Source organism: Branchiostoma floridae, chromosome 3, assembly GCF_000003815.2.
Source record: "Branchiostoma floridae strain S238N-H82 chromosome 3, Bfl_VNyyK, whole genome shotgun sequence".
In the NCBI taxonomy this organism is placed as follows: domain Eukaryota; kingdom Metazoa; phylum Chordata; class Leptocardii; order Amphioxiformes; family Branchiostomatidae; genus Branchiostoma; species Branchiostoma floridae.
The window spans coordinates 21,413,416-21,433,462 of NC_049981.1; the positions used below are offsets into that span (position 1 = coordinate 21,413,416).

The window sequence follows — 20,047 nt, forward strand, 5'->3', positions numbered from 1 at the left end:
ACTAAAATAATTAGAATCTTCGAAAAGAAGAAAGAACGCCATTTACAGCAGGGCGCACAAATATTCTATAAACCGAGACGGGCGGTATCTAGCAACCTTTGACTCATTGCTGATGTCATACGCGAGACAAGTCACGTGTCCAGAGTGATTCGAAAATTGGTATTTGTTTTAGTCAGAGACCAGTTTAATATTCTTTATGTAAGTTAAGCAGATCGCTCAGTTTGTAATAATTTGTTAATGGTAATCACATTGTGTCCTATTCGTTTCATGTATCTATTCTGTTGTCGTTTAATGATCACACGTTTGGTTCCATTTGCAGATTACATTTGCCGCTAAAAGTCTTAATCACAAGCTTAATGGTTGTTTTCGTCATCAAGTACTTCTGGAAAGTAGTCCTGCCTATTTTCCAGTCTTCTACTCTCATTGCTTTTCACTTTCGTTGATAACAAAAGAAAAGTTAAACTGATTACCTTTATTGGCATGTATCCTGTGAAGAGACGAAAGTAGAACAACTACCATCACTGTCCTCCACATCATATCAGTCCTCTGCTAGTATCCTTACAATGCAACCCTGTAAATGGAAATGCAGAGAGATGTATTTTTTTTTTATTTTTCTTTCCAAATGTAGAATTACCTTCTGTTGAAGAAAATTTATGTCGTGCGTCATAGCCGGACGGCCTCCTTCCTGAATTACAGTTCTTTTATCCACATTAAGCACTTCATTATCATACAACTAAGGTACTTGGAAGAGAGACAGGTGCTTTGAAAAGCTTTGAGAAGCAGAATGACATGCATCATATCCTTCTGTAAGGCACGTTTGAAGGTGGGCAAGCCAATAAGCACATGATTTACGTGGTTATCTTGCACTGAAGACAGTTCTTGTCTTGTTTAGTCATAATTCCCGCTGGTCGTAGCGGTTACACTAAATTACACCACATGATTTATGACGTGCCTGGTCATACATGGCAGTGCACTAGCAATAGGAGGCACAGTAATACACGGTATCTTATAAACTGCTTCGGAATGCACATCGGACAGGCAGATACCGCTCTTCAATGTCAAGGATTTTAATACAATATTGAAGATATGTACCGTCAACAGTGCCCGTATCAAAGTATCAAGCATTCATTTCAAGATATACAGGAAAGACTGTAGCGTTATCTGCCTTTGCAAAAGCCACGCGCTTCCATTTTGTATGAATAGGGAGAAGATTTGCCAAGCGTGAAGTCTGGATACGTCAAGCTTACCGCACCAATGGGACGGTGGGGCGGACCGGCGACGCCAAGGGCAATCTTTATCTTATTCTTAGAGATGTTGAGATTGTCTCAGGCAATTGAACCGTGTTCATTGGGTCATGATGCATGTTTTATTCAAGCACATAAGCGATTATTTTATCACGGGTACGATTTCTTACTGGAAACCCCCCAGTCCCTTGCCTAGAATGCAGTATCTGTGATGGTTCGCAAGATGTAGAGGTACATGCTACGAGTGCCCACCAGGCTGGATGGGATGGAGGAATCACCAAGTCATCATTTCAGGAGGTGTTGAATATTCCGTGCACGTGGCTGTGGTAGCCCCCAGGCCTGCATGCACGATAGATGTCAGGGACGTCAGAGGAACGGGGCAGAAATTACATTCTGCACCTGTGTCAGTTTTAAAGTACACCGGTGCAATGATCTAGGGAGTAGAGTGTTCGTCTCGCCCCTCGAGGAACGGCTTAGAAATTACATTCTGCACCTGTGTCAGTGGTACACAGGCGGAATGATCTAGGGAGTATCTAGTGTTCGTCTTGCATTCTAGGGGCAAACCGCGGTAGGATAATGCTTGATACTTGGTGTATATGTCATCTCCAAGCAGATCCTACGGTGTCATAAGATAGTATCAAAGCTGGCCAAGGAATATAACCGGCCAAAGGGAGTCAGACGGGCACACATACACACTCCTAAGCCACTTCACACCTCTGCCATCATTTGATGATATCTTATGTATTTTGTTTTTTATTTGCACACTTTCTTCGTATTATAGTATACATTGTCATTGTTCTCGCGTGGTGTCATAGTCTGCATAGGCTGACTGACAGTAGTAGTAGTAGTAGTAGTAGTAGTATGCTACGTATACCATAGGATCTGCTTGGAGGTATATGCTGCCTTTTATATAACTCGTTAATTTCATACACTGCTTAGCACCCAGCAATTATGAGAAAGTATTGCAGTTGAACACACCCCACTGCGAGTGAACTAGCATCCAGTGTTTTGGCATGTGTGACCAATGGCTATATAAAATGGGCGCTTATACACAGAAAGGTTTGTGTAGGGTTGACATGAGGATTGCCATGCATTATGCATACGCACCGGCTGCTTTTGACATGTTTAAGGCGTTTTTGTCGGGCTTTCTATATTGTACCACTTTCATCGTGGCTTTTTCTTTCATGTCCGCCGGCCAAACGGACACGAAGAAAACGGTACAAAATAGGAAGTCTAACAAAAATGCCCGAAAACACGTAAAAAACAGCTGGAACCGAACCTCTGCTTGGAGACTACGAATTTTTGTTGTTGATTGTATCAACTCGGATACTCCAGACTCCACATGCAATCATCGGAGACCGTCAGGCAGCTGATGAAGGACCAGTAGTCTTTGGTCATGGAGATCATTTGTTGAACTTGAACATCATTGAGGGGCCATTAGACTATATTGAAAGTTATAACCTTATTACAAGAGCATTGGCTGACCTTGAAAATCATTGAGGGCCCATTGGAAGGCATTGAAGGTTATCAAATGAGCATTGGTTCACCTTGAAAATCACCATGGGAAGAGCTTGAAGATTCTTCAACCACCATATGCTTTGTCGGACTCTTATAGCTTCCCCTGTGACCTAAATGAAAAGCAGCCTGCGGGCCGATTTGAGCTTTCATGGACAAACAGAGGTTCAAACAAACAAACCATTAGAAGACCTTGAAAATCTTGGAGGGACCTTTGGGAAGGGCCATTGTAAGGCTTAGAAAATCATCGAGAGAGAGGCCAGAAGATCTTAACAACCATTGAAACATCACTTAGAGACGTTGAAAATTATTGAGTGGCCATTGAAACGAAGCGCTTGAAAATTCAGTAAGAGACCATTGGAAGACACTGAATAAATGAGACTTTAGGTATCTTTTTATTTATCTAATCATCTCAAAACAGATGGGTAGCCCCTACAAGTGTTGAGAGTTGATTTTAAAGGGGGTATTTCTCATGCATGTGAAACAAAGCAAAAACAAAACGTGTTACATTCAGTCAGAGACACCAGTGGACAGCATACATCACAAGAAAACCAAAGCATCATAAACAAAATATATTTGGGTGATTACTAAAAGGCATTTGATGGCTCTTTGGGACCTTTAGCGTTCTAGGTACTTCCGAAAATAGATTCTATCCAACATATAAATTTTTTCGTGAAACAGGTAGTGGAATAAAACTCTACACAAATGATCAAATGGAGAACAAATGGTACTTTATCAACGCCTTAAAACTGGGTAGAAATACGCAACAGAACCCTCAAGTAAAGGAAATATAAAGCCGACTTAGCAGATTTTTATGTAGTGGTTTAGTCTTGGCTCACATAGACAAGGCACTATGAAATCGGTATGTAAATGTGGTGAATGTATGGATTGTTTAGTTTGATCGTTTGAGCTTCTGAAGCTTCTTGCAAACAGCTTCATTCCGATTAAAAACGTGACAAAGGATGACGGATCAGGGCTTGATCATTTGGTTTAGTGATAATGGCCGAGACTTCATTCACCTAGACAAAACACCAAAGTGGAATTCCATAGAAGCGCAAGTACACACCATCTGCTTTGATTGATCATTTTGAACCTTCTTCTTTTGAACAGCTTTATTCCGATTGTAAATATGACAGATGATGACAGCGCATGGATTGATCATCTTTGAAAACACACCCGAATCGTAAAACGTACCTATCTCCAGGTCCAGTACTGCTGTATCATCTGTCTCTTGTAAATTCAGTTATCTGTATTGACATTTATGAGCCGGGTTTATGGTCCATGAGCAAAATTCTCATTGATCGCAACATATAAAAGGAATATTTCCTGACTGTTAAGTGCTTTACGGGCAGAATGATTCTCCATTGTGTGGGCTGCATCGATCTTCCTGAACACGTTCATCCCACCCATTCTTCCATCCATTTCCTTATTAGTCATTAGATGATGAAACATTTATCAATTCAATTTCTTACTCCAGAGGAAAAAGAGCTTGTCACTTCCCCGAACTTAGATGAGGCCAGGAAATTGGGTATTTTATCTCATTTTATCTCTACTCAAAAACGATTGAGTTTTCAGTAAAATACTGATATCTAATTGAAGCACGTGGAATATAGATTACCGCTGAGCAGATGGTGCGAAGCGTCTTCCGCTAGCTAATTGACATTGATATCTTGCAAGTTTAGCAACGTGGCAACTTAAAACATCTCTTTTATCGAATGGAAACTGAGTATTCAGTCATTTGTCTGTTGATTTGCAGTTACTCACTGACTTTTTCTACTTAATAAGCAGCTTTAGCAGCACTGCTCCTACGGACCAAAACGCCACAACGGGCTATGGGTCTACTTTAAATTACTTTTACTTAGCTTTCGTATCACCAAATATCTTAGTTTGACAACAAACATGACACAGCCAGCGTTAGCGATAGCCTATATACCAGATAGGAAAGTATACTGGAGCAGCTGGCACAACCAATTTTGACGGAAAGTATACTGCAGCAGCTGGCACAACCAATTTTGACGGTAACCTTGTTGGCAATTTGGACCTTTTATTAGATTAACAGTATAGTTAAGTCTTTGCCACCGAAGGTGACATTAATCTAGACGTCACAACCAACTGAAGGTCAGCAACTAATTGGTAGAACCAAAGCTAACAGTAAACCATAAATGCAAAATACAAATTAATATTCCAAGCAAGTACACATTTGATTTTTGTCACCTTCACACTGTCTAGCCCAACAAACTGCTACTATGTTTATTCTTACTAAAAACCGTTAATATACAGGGTGATAGGCCTCTCCAGCTCTGTCCTGCCACTTAACACTACATCATGCAATCGAACACACAGGGTGTCTGCTACTAAACCGGTACCTTAGAGAAGAAGGTAAGGAAGAATAAACAGTGCAATAACAATATGTTTACCTTCGAATTCTGACAATTGAAGAGAGAGTAAACTCCCATTAACTAATGGAGTATCGAGCCTGCAGCTGTTAGATGGCCTGGCTTGACCTGTAATCTACATCCGGGGAACATAGATGGAGTTACCTAATCTTGCTTGAAGGGGGAGGGGGTTATGTTTACCAAATGTGGTTACTAGACGGGGCATGACCGAAGCTGAGGTACATTTGCGGCGTCGCTAAGGCCGAGCGATAGGATACTTATAGAACGCTCGGTAGAATGAATTTCTCCGGTGGAAAATGAATCTTACGCAATTTGTGTTTTGTGTATAATGTCCCCAGGTTGGAAATTATCTGATAACAATGTCCTTTAATCACAGCCATACTTACATACATTAGCACACAGATTTACGTTTAATTACAATATACATGTATTCACATGTTGTTGTGACGAAAGAACGCTATTATGCAAACGTAACGTTATACAATATACAAATATAAATCGAATGTTAACGAGTTTCATGTATCGCTTTCACGCCCATTTCTATCGTCTCCTGCACCAACGTTTACGCTCATGTTTCTACTTAATGATTATAACGTTTAAACAATCTTGGTACTAATGAAGACCATTAGAAACCACGAGTGGGCCCTCGCTTGTGTTGAACGACCGTACGTGCAGGTAAACTCGGTTCCCGGCAGTTATTACCCCGGTAATAATTATACGGGCTGAATATTTCCCTGGTGTATACGGCGTGATTGACTGGGGCGGCAGACGGGGGAGTTTATATTGTCGAGACTGTGAGGAATAGCGGGGCAATTACTGTTTACTACACGGTGCTGTAAGAGAAGAAACTACAAGCGTCTAATTCTGTCTTTATTTGTTTGTTTGTTTGTTTGATTATTTATTTATTCGCACAACAAAATACATAAACCAATACAGAAAAGAATGCATAAAACAAGGTGCAGGAGGAAGGAAAACCGTAAACAGCTTGTACTATGCCCTCCTGAGAATATACCAAACAAAATATATGTTAATCAATAAATAACAAAGAAGAGTAACACATAGGATGTGTTACTGTTACAAAAGGATAATCAAATAATAATAGTGATATAAATTGAGACAAGATAATAACTGGCCACATGAGACTACTATAATGGGGCTGGGGTGGTATTTCTTTATTTTAGCTATAAAAAAAACACATACAGCTCACAAAAGGACACACGTACATACCGATACTTAAATAGATTTAAAGCCAGTTAGCTGCACAGCAGACCATAACAGTTGTGGTAATGAGAGTTTCTGTATTGCATATCAGAGGTCAACAAGCATGTGATTATACAAGTGTCTGAAGAAAATAGTCTTTGTCGGTAAGAATTACATGATTGGTGCAAAATGTCTCGATTCCTTAGTGGTAAATGATCATGATTTTTGCATACTTGTGACATGTTGAATGAAATTGAACATTACAATGTATGGATTATGTTAATGCGAGGGTGCTTCAGAAAGTAATACCATGGTTTTATAACAGGCTCATTTTTTCATCGAATGAGTTGAAACTTGGCACGAAGGTTAAGGCATATCCCCCCCCCCCCCCCGAGATTGAAATATCTCAATTTGTTGTTCATGCCTTTATGAGTGATTGAGTTGAGTTCAAGTTGACCTCTTGAATCATTTCTGAAGCACCATCGTGTGTTCGACATTTCCATACTTCTTTCAAAAAATCAAATATTTCACCGAGTTATGAGCTCTTGCTGTGCTTGTGTTAAGTCGCTTAAATTGCGTTAGGTGCATGTCTTTGTTTGGCAATATTCCATGGAGTCCAAACTTGGCCCAGACAGGCGACACACCCTCACGCCCACGTGTTACGATCTGTCTGTATGCCATTTTAGGTAACGATAGCGGCCAGGCGTCTCTCTCTCTCTCTCCCTCTCTCTATCTCAGATATAGATGTAGATAGATAGATATAGTAAAGACACCATGAGTAGTACTAAATTCTACACAATGTACTTATTGCACACAAGCTCTGAGTATGTGCAAATAGATAGATAGATAGATAGATAGATGCAGATGTAGATATATGCCTGGCATACGTGATAATTCTAAAAATCAGCATGAGAATGTCATCACATCACCATCTGTGCAAAATGTTTCAGATGAATTGTTTCACCTTCTAGATCAACACCACGAGTCGAAAAATTATCTAGGTATGTTATCGCCTGCTTTAACGTAGTATTAGATGCTGATATTTAAGGCCTCTATTTCCACACGATAATCGTTCTACAAGATCTATTTTGATGACCCTTTGTTTCAACTGGTATCATCGTCTGTACAAGAGTACGTTATGCATGTAACAGATGGTCACATAATCAGGCGGAATATTAAACCACAGTCTTCTTCAGCGCGGGCAGATATAAAGGAGAGCGCTTTGTATTCCCTTGCGAACGTTGGCCCTCTTAAATTTGTAGTGCAATCACAACTCGGGCTCCCAGCTCGCAATCATTCCATACTCCCGTGCACAGCGATCAAGCATAAAGTGCAGTATTAAACACACACCACTGGTGAAGCACTCAGTTTAAACAATAAAACACGCTGTGTACCATATAAACACGCTGTGTGCAATATTAAACGCAGGCTGTGATGCAAAATATCTAGATATGCAGTATACAACACGCCGTATTGCAAAACATCAAAGTGTGCAGTCTAAAACACTGGTGCATACCATCCAGTGGTGTAATATAGAATATACTGCGATGCAGAACATCTAGGGGTGTAGTATAACACAAGATTAGTGCAATGTCAATATAGAACATGCCATACAGTAGCATATCACAGTGTGCAGTATAAAACACGATGTGGTGCATATAACATCTAGGAGTGCAATCTAGAATATGTTGCGATGCAGAACATCTAGGTATGCAATGTACGTAGAAAAAGCTGTCAGAGTTTAGAACATCTAGAGTGCAATATAGAACACGCTGTGATGCAGAGCATCTGGAGGTGAAGTTAGAATATGCTGAGATGCAGAACATCTGGGTATGCAATGTGGAAAACGTTGTCATAGTGCAAAATATCTATGTGTGCAATATAAAACACGATGTGATGGAAAACAACCAGGGCTGCAGTATAACATACGCTGTGACGCAGAATGTCAAGCGGTGTAGTATAACTCACACTGCGATACTGTAGTGCATAACATCGGGGTGCAATGTAGAACATGTTGTGATGCAGAACATTAAGAAGTGCAGTATAAAACACATTGTGATGAATAACACTAGGGGTGCAATATAGAATATGCTGCCATGCAGAACATCTAGGTAGATGTAGACAACGTGGCATGGTGAAACACCCCCAGTAGTGCAGAACATCCAGGGGTGAAATATAATGTACATTGTGATGAGGGAAACCTTGGGTACAATTTAAACTACTCTGTTGTGCACAACATGCAGAACATGCTGTGGTCCGTCTGGGTACAGAATAAAAGCGGCCAATTACAGAACGTCCTGTAATTTCAAAGCGCAAAACATTCTCCGATACAAAACGTGTGGCCCCTGAACTGGATCCTAATGCCTTCTGAGGTCAACCGGTAGTAAAGGGTTACAAAGGGACATTACTCCTAGATTAAAGACAAAAGAAGACGAACAGAACCTACAAATATATTCGTTATCCTTATGGGACAACGTACAATAAGGTTTTCTCTTGCCTTGGGCTGTTTCCGTATGGTTTTCCTGTATTGGGTTAGATGTTAATCTGGCGGATGCAAAATGCAGCAAGCAGCGCTCCCCCAGTGGTTACGGCGTGAATAGAAATCATAACATCCATATTAAGAGGTAGGAGGTCGCCCTCCTCCCAGTGAAAACAAGCGCAAAGCACCGCAGATCGATAAAAACAGGAATGCCTGCCGTAACGTTCATATCCGGCGGCGTGCGGGTGATGAGGGAGGGACATGTCCACCCCGCTGGTCTTCAATGCCTCTGTCACATCATCCACGACCTTCGGGCGTATCGATGGAAGATCGGCCATATTTAAGATCGACAGAGGGTTGCGCGTATTTTTCACCTGAAAACCGTCCCTGTTATATATAAGCCATACTTTGTACCTTGTACAATTGTTGTGCAATAAAATTATTATAAGCAAGGCTCAGGCGATTGCCGCAGAATCGTCGTCCGATCGATTTTTGCCAAATGTGACAGGGGTATAAGGCGCGTTTCACTAGATGGTGATCTTCGAGCGACGATAAAGCAACCAGAATTTGCGTGACTCTTGATCTTAACAGATGTACAAGTATAATTCAAAAGACAAAGAAACAGACAAAACGTTTTAAAAAACTCGTTCGTAACAAGGAGTTTTTGCTAAAACCTCATTGTTCAGCATCTATGAATCTATGATCTGTCAAATCTTAAGTCGCTCTGCGGTTGCAACATCTAGTGGGAAGACCGTTACTTAAACAGTACACGTCTAGATGCCAACGTTCCTGCTATGCCCTGTGTCCTCTGTGCACGCACATACATAAACATGCATCTTTGCCAGGGCATTGCGAGTATCAACTTTAGAGATCTGCGTCTGACGAATTTGTCAGCTTATAAGTGTTTGAAATGGCCTTTGGCCTCGGGCTTAGTAAACGCCCCGCAGAGAGAAACGCATTTCATCTCAACAAAGTGTTGGGTGTCACCGTCTATTCTCTCCTGCATTGCGAAGCATCTCAATAAACAGTGGCGCCAATCCCGTCTCGAGCTCTGCTTAAAAGGTAGCATTTTGCGATGACAGTATCGGAATGAATAGATCTATTCTTGGGCATTTATGAGTCAAATAAGTCGGCTTATGCAACGCTACTCTTCTATAAACAATGGCATTGCCATCGGTGAAAAAACATGTAGGGTCACATCTAAGATCCTAAAAACTGTAGTATATGACGAGCGTTTCTGTATATTGAAATACTCTATAAAAACAGAAGCCTCCACTAAAATCCAGCATCCGAATAACTGTGTTTCCCCGGCCGAGACAATTACCTAGGCCATAGCAGGTCATGCGATCAGAATACATGTTATTCCGCGAACCGGCTTTGCGTCTAGAAAAAATACGTATCACTATATACAGAAACCACCGTTACAATTCTAACGTACAGAACCTCCCACTGGAGATCCTTTCTCTATTATCATTACTGTAGCCACTATATAGACTATTTTTGTCAGTTTTCTTAACCAACACACATGAGACATTCACGTATCTAAGGAAACACCTGAGCGCCTTGTCTGATGAAATACGCAGATAGCTGTGTCATAATGACAATGATTCTTGCTTGTCGTAAATGTTCAGAGTAAAGCGTGTAGTGAAGCAAGGAGTGAATGCCCAGACATCGGTGAACAGAGATTTGCACGGTGCATAACGTTATATGCCTGGTCCCCTGCCATACGCGTCTGACGCCGAATCCCTCTGATACATGTATGCAGAAATGCACCCCAGTCCCACCAGTCCATACCTAGCCTTATGTTTATCCCTAGCTTAATGTGTACTGCTTGTAACACTCACGATAGATGGATTCTGGTGATTTCTCGTGGTATGAAAACAGTCGACTTACATTCAGTATGAAAGAGCCAGCGCAACAACGCTAACACGCTACCTCTGCTTACAATATTCACGTCCGTATGAATGCCTACGTGTACCTTGAAGCCTTAATAAACAGGAAGCTGTTATATCCTTGTGTGATATTGGTTGGGAAGAGAAGAGAGATGGAGAGAGAATGGTGTGTACGTACCTGGGAGCACAGAATCTGGCAAGAAAGATGGAGGACACGCGCCGGGGTGGTGGTATAGATCCCCGTACCCTGTCGGCGGGACTGCCGGAAGCAAAATACCCAGGCACAGATCTCCCTTTCCAATTATATACAGGGCAATGCGCACTCCATGAATAATTTTTCAGGGGATTAACCATCCATGGCTTTTCAATATGTCTTCCCCCATTCAATTATACCGCGTACTCGCTGACTCCAGTCTTACAAGCTTTTCCCCGTGCTGGTCCGCGTGTATTATGATGTGCACTTCTATTGATTACGATTTCTTACCCGCGCTTCTATTTCTGGCTTTCATATGAAGCGTGCGTCATCTTATTTGTCTACGTCAGAAAAACGTGCGATGAAACATCAGGCCATTCACTAGAATGCTAGATGTGGAAGAATAAGATACTCCATTGTTGCAAATTCTGATTACATATATTTTGTTCTCGTAAAATGATTTATGAGACTTATTCGGATGGGGGGCATATAGAGATATTTTATCTAAATTTAATTTTATTTCTATTTTATTTAACCGTCTCGTTGGCATAGCACTGTTTTTCAGTGGGGCCGTAGACTGCTTATGAGGACAATTATCTGTCATGGTGTTATTCACTTAAGAATGTGCTGCCATTCTATTGGTATGAACGTAATTACACTTCTTTGCAAATTATGAATATTTTTGCTCATAAAATAAACAATGCTTCTTTAAATAGGAGGCGTACATGAATGGTTTTATGTGGACAATTCGCTGTTATGATTTTATTTAGTTCTAGATGCTTCTAGGGTCATTGAATCGGTAGAAGTAGAGGTATTTCTTTGCCAATTATATTTTTTTCTCATAAAATAATTTCTCTGAAAAGGAGGCGTACACAAATGGCTGGGATGGGGGGGGTCAATTTGGTCGTTGGCTATTATTCAGTTCTAGGCGGCGAAGTGTCATTCAATTGGCTGAATGAATGGATGGCCTCACATCTCATACAAGCAGCATAAATGGATAAATGCTGGCAGGCATTCATCTATTCCCTGAGAGCCGTCCGTGCCCCACATGCAAATGTGGACATCATTGCCGTCTTTTGCGGTTTGCCCCGGGTATTTTTCATACACTCTTTTCTTCGACAAGTATCTGTAAGGGACCTATTTGATGATAATGGTTCATGTTTATTCCCACGTCACGTGACCCCCCGCGGGAGGCTGCCGTGGAAAATGCAGATTCTCCACACACGACGTAAACCCCGGGCTGGCGGCGGCGATAAAAACTGCTCACAAGCGGAACGGGATGAGGGCGTTCCACCGAACTGACTCAGGCTTTCTCTGTAACAACTATACATAGTGTAAAGCTCGCGATAACTCGCTCTAAGAGAAAAACAATGGACAAAATTTGCTATAGAATCCATGACTAAGGCTTTCTCTTTAACAATCAATGTGTTAAACTCGCGATAACTCGCTCTAAAAGAAAAAATAAACAATGGACAAAACTGGCCATGGAGATGATGTAAAGGCAGTTTCACCGTCGGTCACAATACTGATACCACCTAGCAAAGCAGTGTTAAACCAAGGAGCTTTGAATGAGAGCTCGTTGGTAAAACTGTCGTCCATTTTGCCGAGGAAAGCGCTACGCTTGCTGCTGTATTGCAAAGTGTGGCTATCTGCCATGACTGCCTTTGTAAGGGTATGAGCCCTGCATGCCTAAAACCAAATGAACATTACGGCATGTTTATCAGAAACTAACTGAAATTTCTGAGGATGTTGCAGGGGAAATTCAACCATATGTTCATTAATACAAGACCCAAACCACCAGCACAATGTGACTCAAAATAATCGTGGACGTTGTGCTATAGAAAAAATATACCAACTTGTTACCAACCAACCAACCAACCGACCAACCAACCAACCAACCGACTAACCCACCCAACAACCAACCAACCAACCGACCAACCAACCGACCATGTGGACAAACCAACCGCACAACTTTACTTCATCAGTGCATCTGCAGTGCTTCCTAGCAATGCAGAGGATTACTGCAGTCAGGGTGACAGGTGTAATTTATGGCAATAAATGTCTTAGTCCCGGCACCCAAGGCCATGCTGATTTTAATATATGGAAGACATCTTATGGTCATCCCCAAAATGATGCAAGCGTGCGAATAAGAAAAGTTTGGACAAAAATGTTGCAGTTATAATGAAATCCAAGTAGTCTGGAAGGCTGAACAAATGACAAACACAGAGTATTGAACACCGAACAGCAGATTCTTCATTTTTGTTTACACAGTGTTCTTTTGTTGGCATTGGAATTGACGTTGACATTATTAGTGTATGTTTCCCGATATACTTTTCTTTTAATCTACTGTATGTTACAGCTGCTTTGTACAATTCAAAGCATGGTGGAAAACTTTTAACGGCCGAAAATTTATGCGCGCGTGGATGTCGTCCATGTAATCAAATCAAATGGCCTAAGAAAAGGGGCATTCAGCCGCCTGCTTCTTCAGTAAAACACAGCATTGACCCTGCGGATGAGACATAAACCCGACCCAAGCTCTTAAACTTATTCTTCCAGCCCTTTCATATCCTACAGAAGCCGCGGCTCCATCTCTCACCAGGGCCATGAAGGCAGGATCTGCATTTCTCGGAGGTTCTTCAGGCTTACAAATAGGCCGATGGGGAGAAGGCGGAATGTCCGATACATAACAGTTTCCTTACTCTGACATAGAAGGGTCCACGAATCTTCGCGTTTTCGAAGATTCTGGAAATGTTCATTGTTCGTCACTTTACATTTGCTAACCATTATGGGAAAAATCAGAATTCAGTTGCAGATGTCACTCAGTATCTTCTAACATTGTGTGAATATAATATAACAACGTTCTGAATGAGTCAATTACGACAATACAAATAAAACTCGTATCAGCCACATGGTGATTTACATAATTCACGCGGACGGGAGACTTAGCGCATCCCCGTCTTGTAATTAGCCAGCGAAAGGGTATGTCACCCCGTAAGGGGCTGTATAACCCCGTCGTGTGTAAACATCTGCGAACATGTGTGATCACGTCAACCGACGATGATGACGATGACAAATAAAACATATTGCCACTATGCTCCTCATAAAATTTCTAGACCCAAGAAAATTGCGGTGTAATGCAAAGACGTGTCAAGATCACCGGTACCTTATTCACATTTCCAGCCCAGGAAGCGCCATCAATGCATACAGGGCATATTCTCTAGAGGTACTTTAAATTCACTCGAACAATGATTTAAGTTCAGAAGTGTTATCGATCCATGGACCTTGGGGTCGTTCCGTGAGTGCACGTTACTGTCTTTGGTTCCATAAGGCTGTTACACCTTGCCGAACACGGCCACCCAACCTTCCTAGCCTCCACCAGACCCACCCACGGGGCTACAGGAATCGTCGAATTCGGCAAAAAGTCGGAACATTGGCCAGGGGAGTCAGTCCACGCTTAGATTCACGTTTCCCCTCTGGACCGACCGACTCATCGGTAGCAAAACTCTCCTGGCAAATTATTCTCTCTATAATGGCCAGCGTAGTTAGTCTGGTAGAGACTACGACCTCCCACCAACCGTAGTTGGGAGTGGTTTGGTAGTTAGGTCGACTGGTGTTCGGCGTGGTTGTCTGACGTACAGCTGCACCAGCCGAATGTTTTGAAATTTTCAACTCATTCGGTTGTGGACGGGACGTTTGAAACGGGTTTGCTGGTGGTTGGCTGGTGGTTGGTTTGTTGTTGGCTGGTAGTTGGTTTGTTGTTGTCCGGTGGTTGTCTGGTGGTTGACTGGAAGTTGTCTGGTGGTTGGATGGTGGTTGTCTGGTGGTTGGCTGGTGGATGGCTGGTGGTTGGCTGGTGGTTGGCTGGTGGTTGACTGGTGGATGGCTGGTGGTTGGTTGGTGGTTGACTGGTGGTTGGCTGGTGGTTGGCCGGTGGATGGCTGGTGGTTGGCTGGTGGTTGACTGGTGGTTGGCTGGTGGTTGACTGGTGGATGGCTGGTGGTTGGTTGGTGGTTGACTGGTGGTTGGCTGGTGGGTGGCTGGTGGATGGCTGGTGTTTGGCAGTACGTCAAATGTGGTTAGAGTGTGCTTGGGAGTCAGGTTTGACTTATTAGACTGCTTTTGACCTACCGCCAAACATGGTTGACTGATGGTCGGACCTATGCCAGCTATGGTCGGCTTTGTGCAAACCTTTAGAGTCTAAATCAACAACCGTAATTGCAAGAGCACCTTGCTATCAGGAATTGCTAATCAAAGTTCAACCAATTACCAACATGGCGGTTGTGACACGCTAGTGTCTTCAGAAAATAAAGCACACATTGCGCAATCTTCTACAAAGTTCATATGTGTTGGTAGCAATTAATGTGATCCACTTCTCGCAATCACGCATTCTCTATGCATAACATGATCTCACGGAAGCGAAGGAGTTCTCATTTCTGGACGAAGACTGGAGTTGGACAGTCGAAAATTGTAGTAAGTCCAATCTTTGTGTTGAAAATTATGGCTCAACCTTGATTCAGAGTGTTTTAAAATATGGCGCAACCTGTGATGCTATCAGTACAAACATCCTTTCCTCGCAAGGTGTGAGGTTATAAACAACATGTCCACTCCGGGCAGTAATACTACCCTCCACTAACCCTTCCTACGGAGGCATGGATGAAAGAATCCGAGAAAAGTAGGCTGAATGATTGGCGAGCGGGAAGGGTAACGTTTCCCCCTCGCGGGCAAATGTTGGCCCAACTCCCACGGCAAGTTATTCTTCCTATAGCCAGCGCAGTTATTCTGGGATGGAGACTACATTAATCCCGGCACTTCTATCTATCTACTCTCACATCTCACAAAACGAACGGAGGTAAAAAAGAATGAATCGGTTGGTTCACAAACCTTTTTAGCAACTGGGTCAATCAATACTGCCCATTTACCGAGGACCCGCCAAGTTAACGAGACATTTATTCTGAACAGTTGATGGGAATCTGCGCTCCTAGGAAACGAAATTGGAAGTAAGACAATGTAGTCGATTTCCAGATATGATAAAGAACACGGCATCACTCAAGATAGACATCAACGGTATAGTAGGGGCCTCATACACATTCATCGGGTTAGATATATCGCAAATGGTCTTGATAAAGAATGAAAACGGCCAGTAGTTTTCCATCATTAACCTCGCTGCCGTCTACTGTAAAATCTAGTTCAATTGTTAAATAATACTTATAACGAATCGTGGGAGGATTTGAAAAAAGATCTAGAGGACTTAAGGGCCGCTGGCAAACTCATCAATCTCTTCACTTCCTCGAAGGGGTTTGGCTTATCGCTCATCTAAGTTTCGTTCGGAAGTTCCTGGTAATTTGAGATACAGGATGCAGTGCCTGTAGCGCCTCGAGTACTTTTGAAGAGTCATCAAAAAAAGGTGTCGCCCTCAGCCGTCAGTGATTATACCCTGGCCGCTGTGGTAATTAACGTCGTGTAGGGCTGGTGCCAAAGGGCAGGCGTTAATAGGAAACTCTGCCAAATCAACCTCCGCACTCCAAAACCCTTCAAGCGGCAACGATTGCTTAGGCTGGGTGGAACTAGCGCATGTATCACGCGGCGGTACACTGAAACATGGAGGAAACGGTGAAGAAAGAGGGGGAAGGGAGCGAGGAAGCTAGAGTGAGCGAGTGTGTGAGTGAGTGGATGAGTGAGTGGAAGGGTATGAGAGTGAATGTCAACAAATAAGGAAATAAGGATTTAGTGAGTGAGCGAGTGAGTGAGTGAGTGAGTGAGTGAGTGAGTGAGCGAGTGAGTGAAAGAATTAGGGAGTGAATGAATGAATGAGTGAATGATTGAGAGTTGAGTGAATGAGTAAGTGAATGAATGTGACTGAGTGAGGGTGAGTGAATGAATGAGTGAATTAGTGAATGAGTGAATGAATGAATGAGTGTGCGAGTGAGTAACTGAGTGAGCGGTTCTAAAAAAACTACACAGCAAAGGCGTCTCCTATAATTTTGATACTGAGGAGTTCCATCGTGGCACAACTATTTTTAGCGACACTGTCTCGTAAACTATCACACGGTCATCGGTATATGGAGTAATGAACAGCCAATTGCTGTCCTGTATTTTTTGTATACTCCTATTGCATGATGTCCTATTGCATGATGTGAAAATGAAACAAGTCGGTTCCTTTAAGTTCTAAAAAAGCCACTAGGAGGTCCAAATTTACACCGCTTACACTTTGTCCCGAGAGCTATCTACCACTCGAAAATCATGATCATAGCGTGTTCAGTCTGAACACAAGATATCAAAATGGAAAAAGAAATACTGTAGATAGCCGCTGGGGGGCTCTGCCTTTCTTTTCCCGACCCCTACCCACCAACGAGGATCCGGTCACATTTTGTTGAGTTATGATGGTAAACAGACAGACACACAGTCACACACACACACACACACACACACACACACACACACACACACACCACACACACACACACACACACACATACATAAACAAAAATAAACAGAAAGAGAGTGGAACGGTATCGAAACGTCCTTGTGGAAAGCAATAACGAAGATTAAAACAGATGTCAGCTATTATATTGATCACACCTAGATCTTCAGCACCACGGAAAGGCATCGACCAGCGGCCGTTTGATTTGGTCCCCGTGAAAAGCAATAAAAGGCATTAAGCTGATAATCTTTGTAGATTTGCTCGACTGTTAATGAAACCATTTTCTACCGTAAAAAGATGTCCGAATACTGCGAGCTTGTAGTCGCGATCTTCCGTCTCGGGAGACCCATTCCCAATTCAAAGAGCTACCAACAGAGCTCTAAGCTACCTTTACAGTCCCCGACAATATGTTTTTATATCTGGCAATAATTGGTCCTTGTAAGGAACTAAATCAACAGGCTTAGGTTGTTGTGAATTGTCCTGATTGAGAGCTGTAAGCCTCTTACTCGAGAGAAAGGTTCCCATTCCAAGAGCTCTGAGCAACTTACCATCACAGTCTCCAACACCTCAGTTCTTGGCGTACATTGGTTCTATGTCTGGCAATAATTGGTCCTTGTTAGCAAGCAAATCAACAGGGTTAGGATGTTGTGAATTCTCCTGACTTAAAGGTGTACGCCTCTTACTCGGGAGATCCATTCCCATTGCAAGAGCTATACCAACAGAGCTTTGAGCTACCACCACAGCTTCCAACTCCATGGTTCTGGCAATAATTGTTCTTTTTCAGCAACTAAATCAACAGGATTGGGATGTTGTGAATTCTCCTGACGTATAGGTCTAACGTTACGCTTTGAACTCGAGAGAAAGGTTCCTATTCCAAGAGCTCTGAGCTACCATCACAGCCACCAACACCTCGGTTCTTGGCGTACCTTAGTTCTGTGTCTGGCAATAACTGTTCCTTGTTAGCAATCAAATCAACAGGATTAGGATATTGCGATTGAGGGGTAGCTTTTAAGCTACTAGGAACTTGACCAGTCGAATGGCTGCAGAAAGCGCAAGTTCTTTAGGCTAGTGTTTGAGTTATGTACTATATGACATGTGCGGTCTCCGGATGACCTAACGATGTGGGTACAGATCCAGGGTCAGCGCTCTGAGATCTCGGCTGGGGTAAGAAAGTAGAAGTCTATCTACATTGATGAATACACCTGGAGACCGCGGCAGTCTCTTATAGCATGGAGCTGATCCACCTCAAGACGGAGATGGCAGCCCTGCCGACGTTCTTGATGCTTTTGCACTTACTGCAAGCTCCTCTAATGCTGGTTACCATGGAGACGATGTTGCGATGTTGGGACCATAAGCCTTGAAGTCTGCCAAACACGCCTTAGGTGGGGAATAACTACACAGACCAGCAGCGGCGCGACTCGTGATGATCTGCTCCCACAGAAAATAAGCGAGCCGTGCCTGATGTATGGCACTGCTAACGTTAGAATACAAAACAGTCTTGGGTAGGAAGAATCATTCGTTGTGTAGGCAAAGTCTAACACAGTTGAAGAAAGCAGTGTTTTTGCGTAGCTGTAGCTGTACCCCCTCCCCCAAATAGTACTTACTAATAGGTTTCCTCTTGGTATTATCTTCAGTTAGCAGATGACGAAGCAGATGCGATAGATATGAAATGTAAGATTTAAAACTGTGCGAAATTCTGTCTGAATGTTACAACATTTGTTTTTTTTTAAAACATAGAACATCCTGGAAAGTAACGTTAAATTGAATGCTTATTGCACCAAACTGTGACATATGTATCCCTTCCCTTACGCTGAAAGAATCTCTTTCTCAGGGACTTGTCAACGTGGAAGTTGATGTGGATATACACATATCAGATATAATTGGTTGGGTGTATTCCGTGGAGACAATGTGATGATGGCTGGTATTGTGTTGGTTATTACCATTATATACCTCGTACCGTTTGACACACAGGCAGATATCATTGATTTCCCTCCAAGATCGTTAGACATTACGCCAAATCTAAGGTTCGTGATAAATACCATAAGCCCATGAAAAGGTAGACTTATATAATATTATGTAGACTTGGTGTCTCGGGAACGAAACACAGACAAAAGACTAAATGTCCTTATCTAATGGCCAATTATGGGGGATATAGGCAAACCCATGTATAATGTTCATAGCTATGAAAACTGAAAAAGAAAAGAAAAACAATTGAAGAAAAAACAGCCTCATACAACGCAGTTATGGTAGCGGTAGGTTTCCCTACACGCACATTTATGCGGAACAATTGTGTATCTTATGAATGATGCCTACCTTCCCTGTCACGACCAGAACATTTTGTCACACAGCGCCAGGAAACTGCATCTGTATCTGTATCTATATAGTCGGTATAACCGCCGTTCGGCGTAACACACCGGCTTAAACAAACCATTTCATATTTAAGATATTACGTGATCCTTGAAAGAAAGCCCTGAGAAAACGGAGTTCCTCCATCGTGACCCGTGCTGTGTCTATGTTGTATAAAGGTTAACGCTTTGTACACTGATGGAAACCGCGGGTGTAATCATCTCCTGCTGCTGCCAATTTACCACGTCGGGTTCAGGGGATTACCGAGATTAACTGAAAGGCAGTTGGAGATTATACCTAGGTATTACTGACGGAAACGAGTTGTGTTGAGCAGATAAAATGTCTCAAAAGTAAGACACTC

The 20,047-nt window shown here is 42.5% G+C and overlaps 2 protein-coding genes across 4 annotated transcripts in view; both read right to left on the reverse strand.

Moving 5' to 3' along the window:
- LOC118412124 (adhesion G protein-coupled receptor L2-like) overlaps positions 1-20,047 on the reverse strand; it is a 64,360-nt gene that overhangs the window by 41,298 nt on the left and 3,015 nt on the right. Inside the window, exons 1-2 of one of the 3 annotated variants that reach the window (XM_035814769.1) lie at positions 10,905-11,155; positions 471-571 (exon numbers count right to left, since the gene is read on the reverse strand). In XM_035814769.1, coding sequence (XP_035670662.1) covers positions 471-537 — 67 coding nt within the window. In that variant the 5' untranslated portion in view covers positions 538-571; positions 10,905-11,155. Of the gene's footprint in view, positions 1-470; positions 572-10,904; positions 11,156-20,047 lie in introns of those variants that run through there. The other 2 variants (XM_035814768.1, XM_035814770.1) reach the window with 2 other exon arrangements.
- LOC118411743 (early nodulin-75-like) lies at positions 14,590-15,192 on the reverse strand. The gene is made up of 2 exons (XM_035814226.1): positions 15,187-15,192; positions 14,590-14,967 (listed from the first exon to the last, which is right to left on the reverse strand). Exons 1-2 carry the CDS (start codon positions 15,190-15,192, stop codon positions 14,590-14,592), a joined length of 384 nt encoding a protein of 127 aa, XP_035670119.1.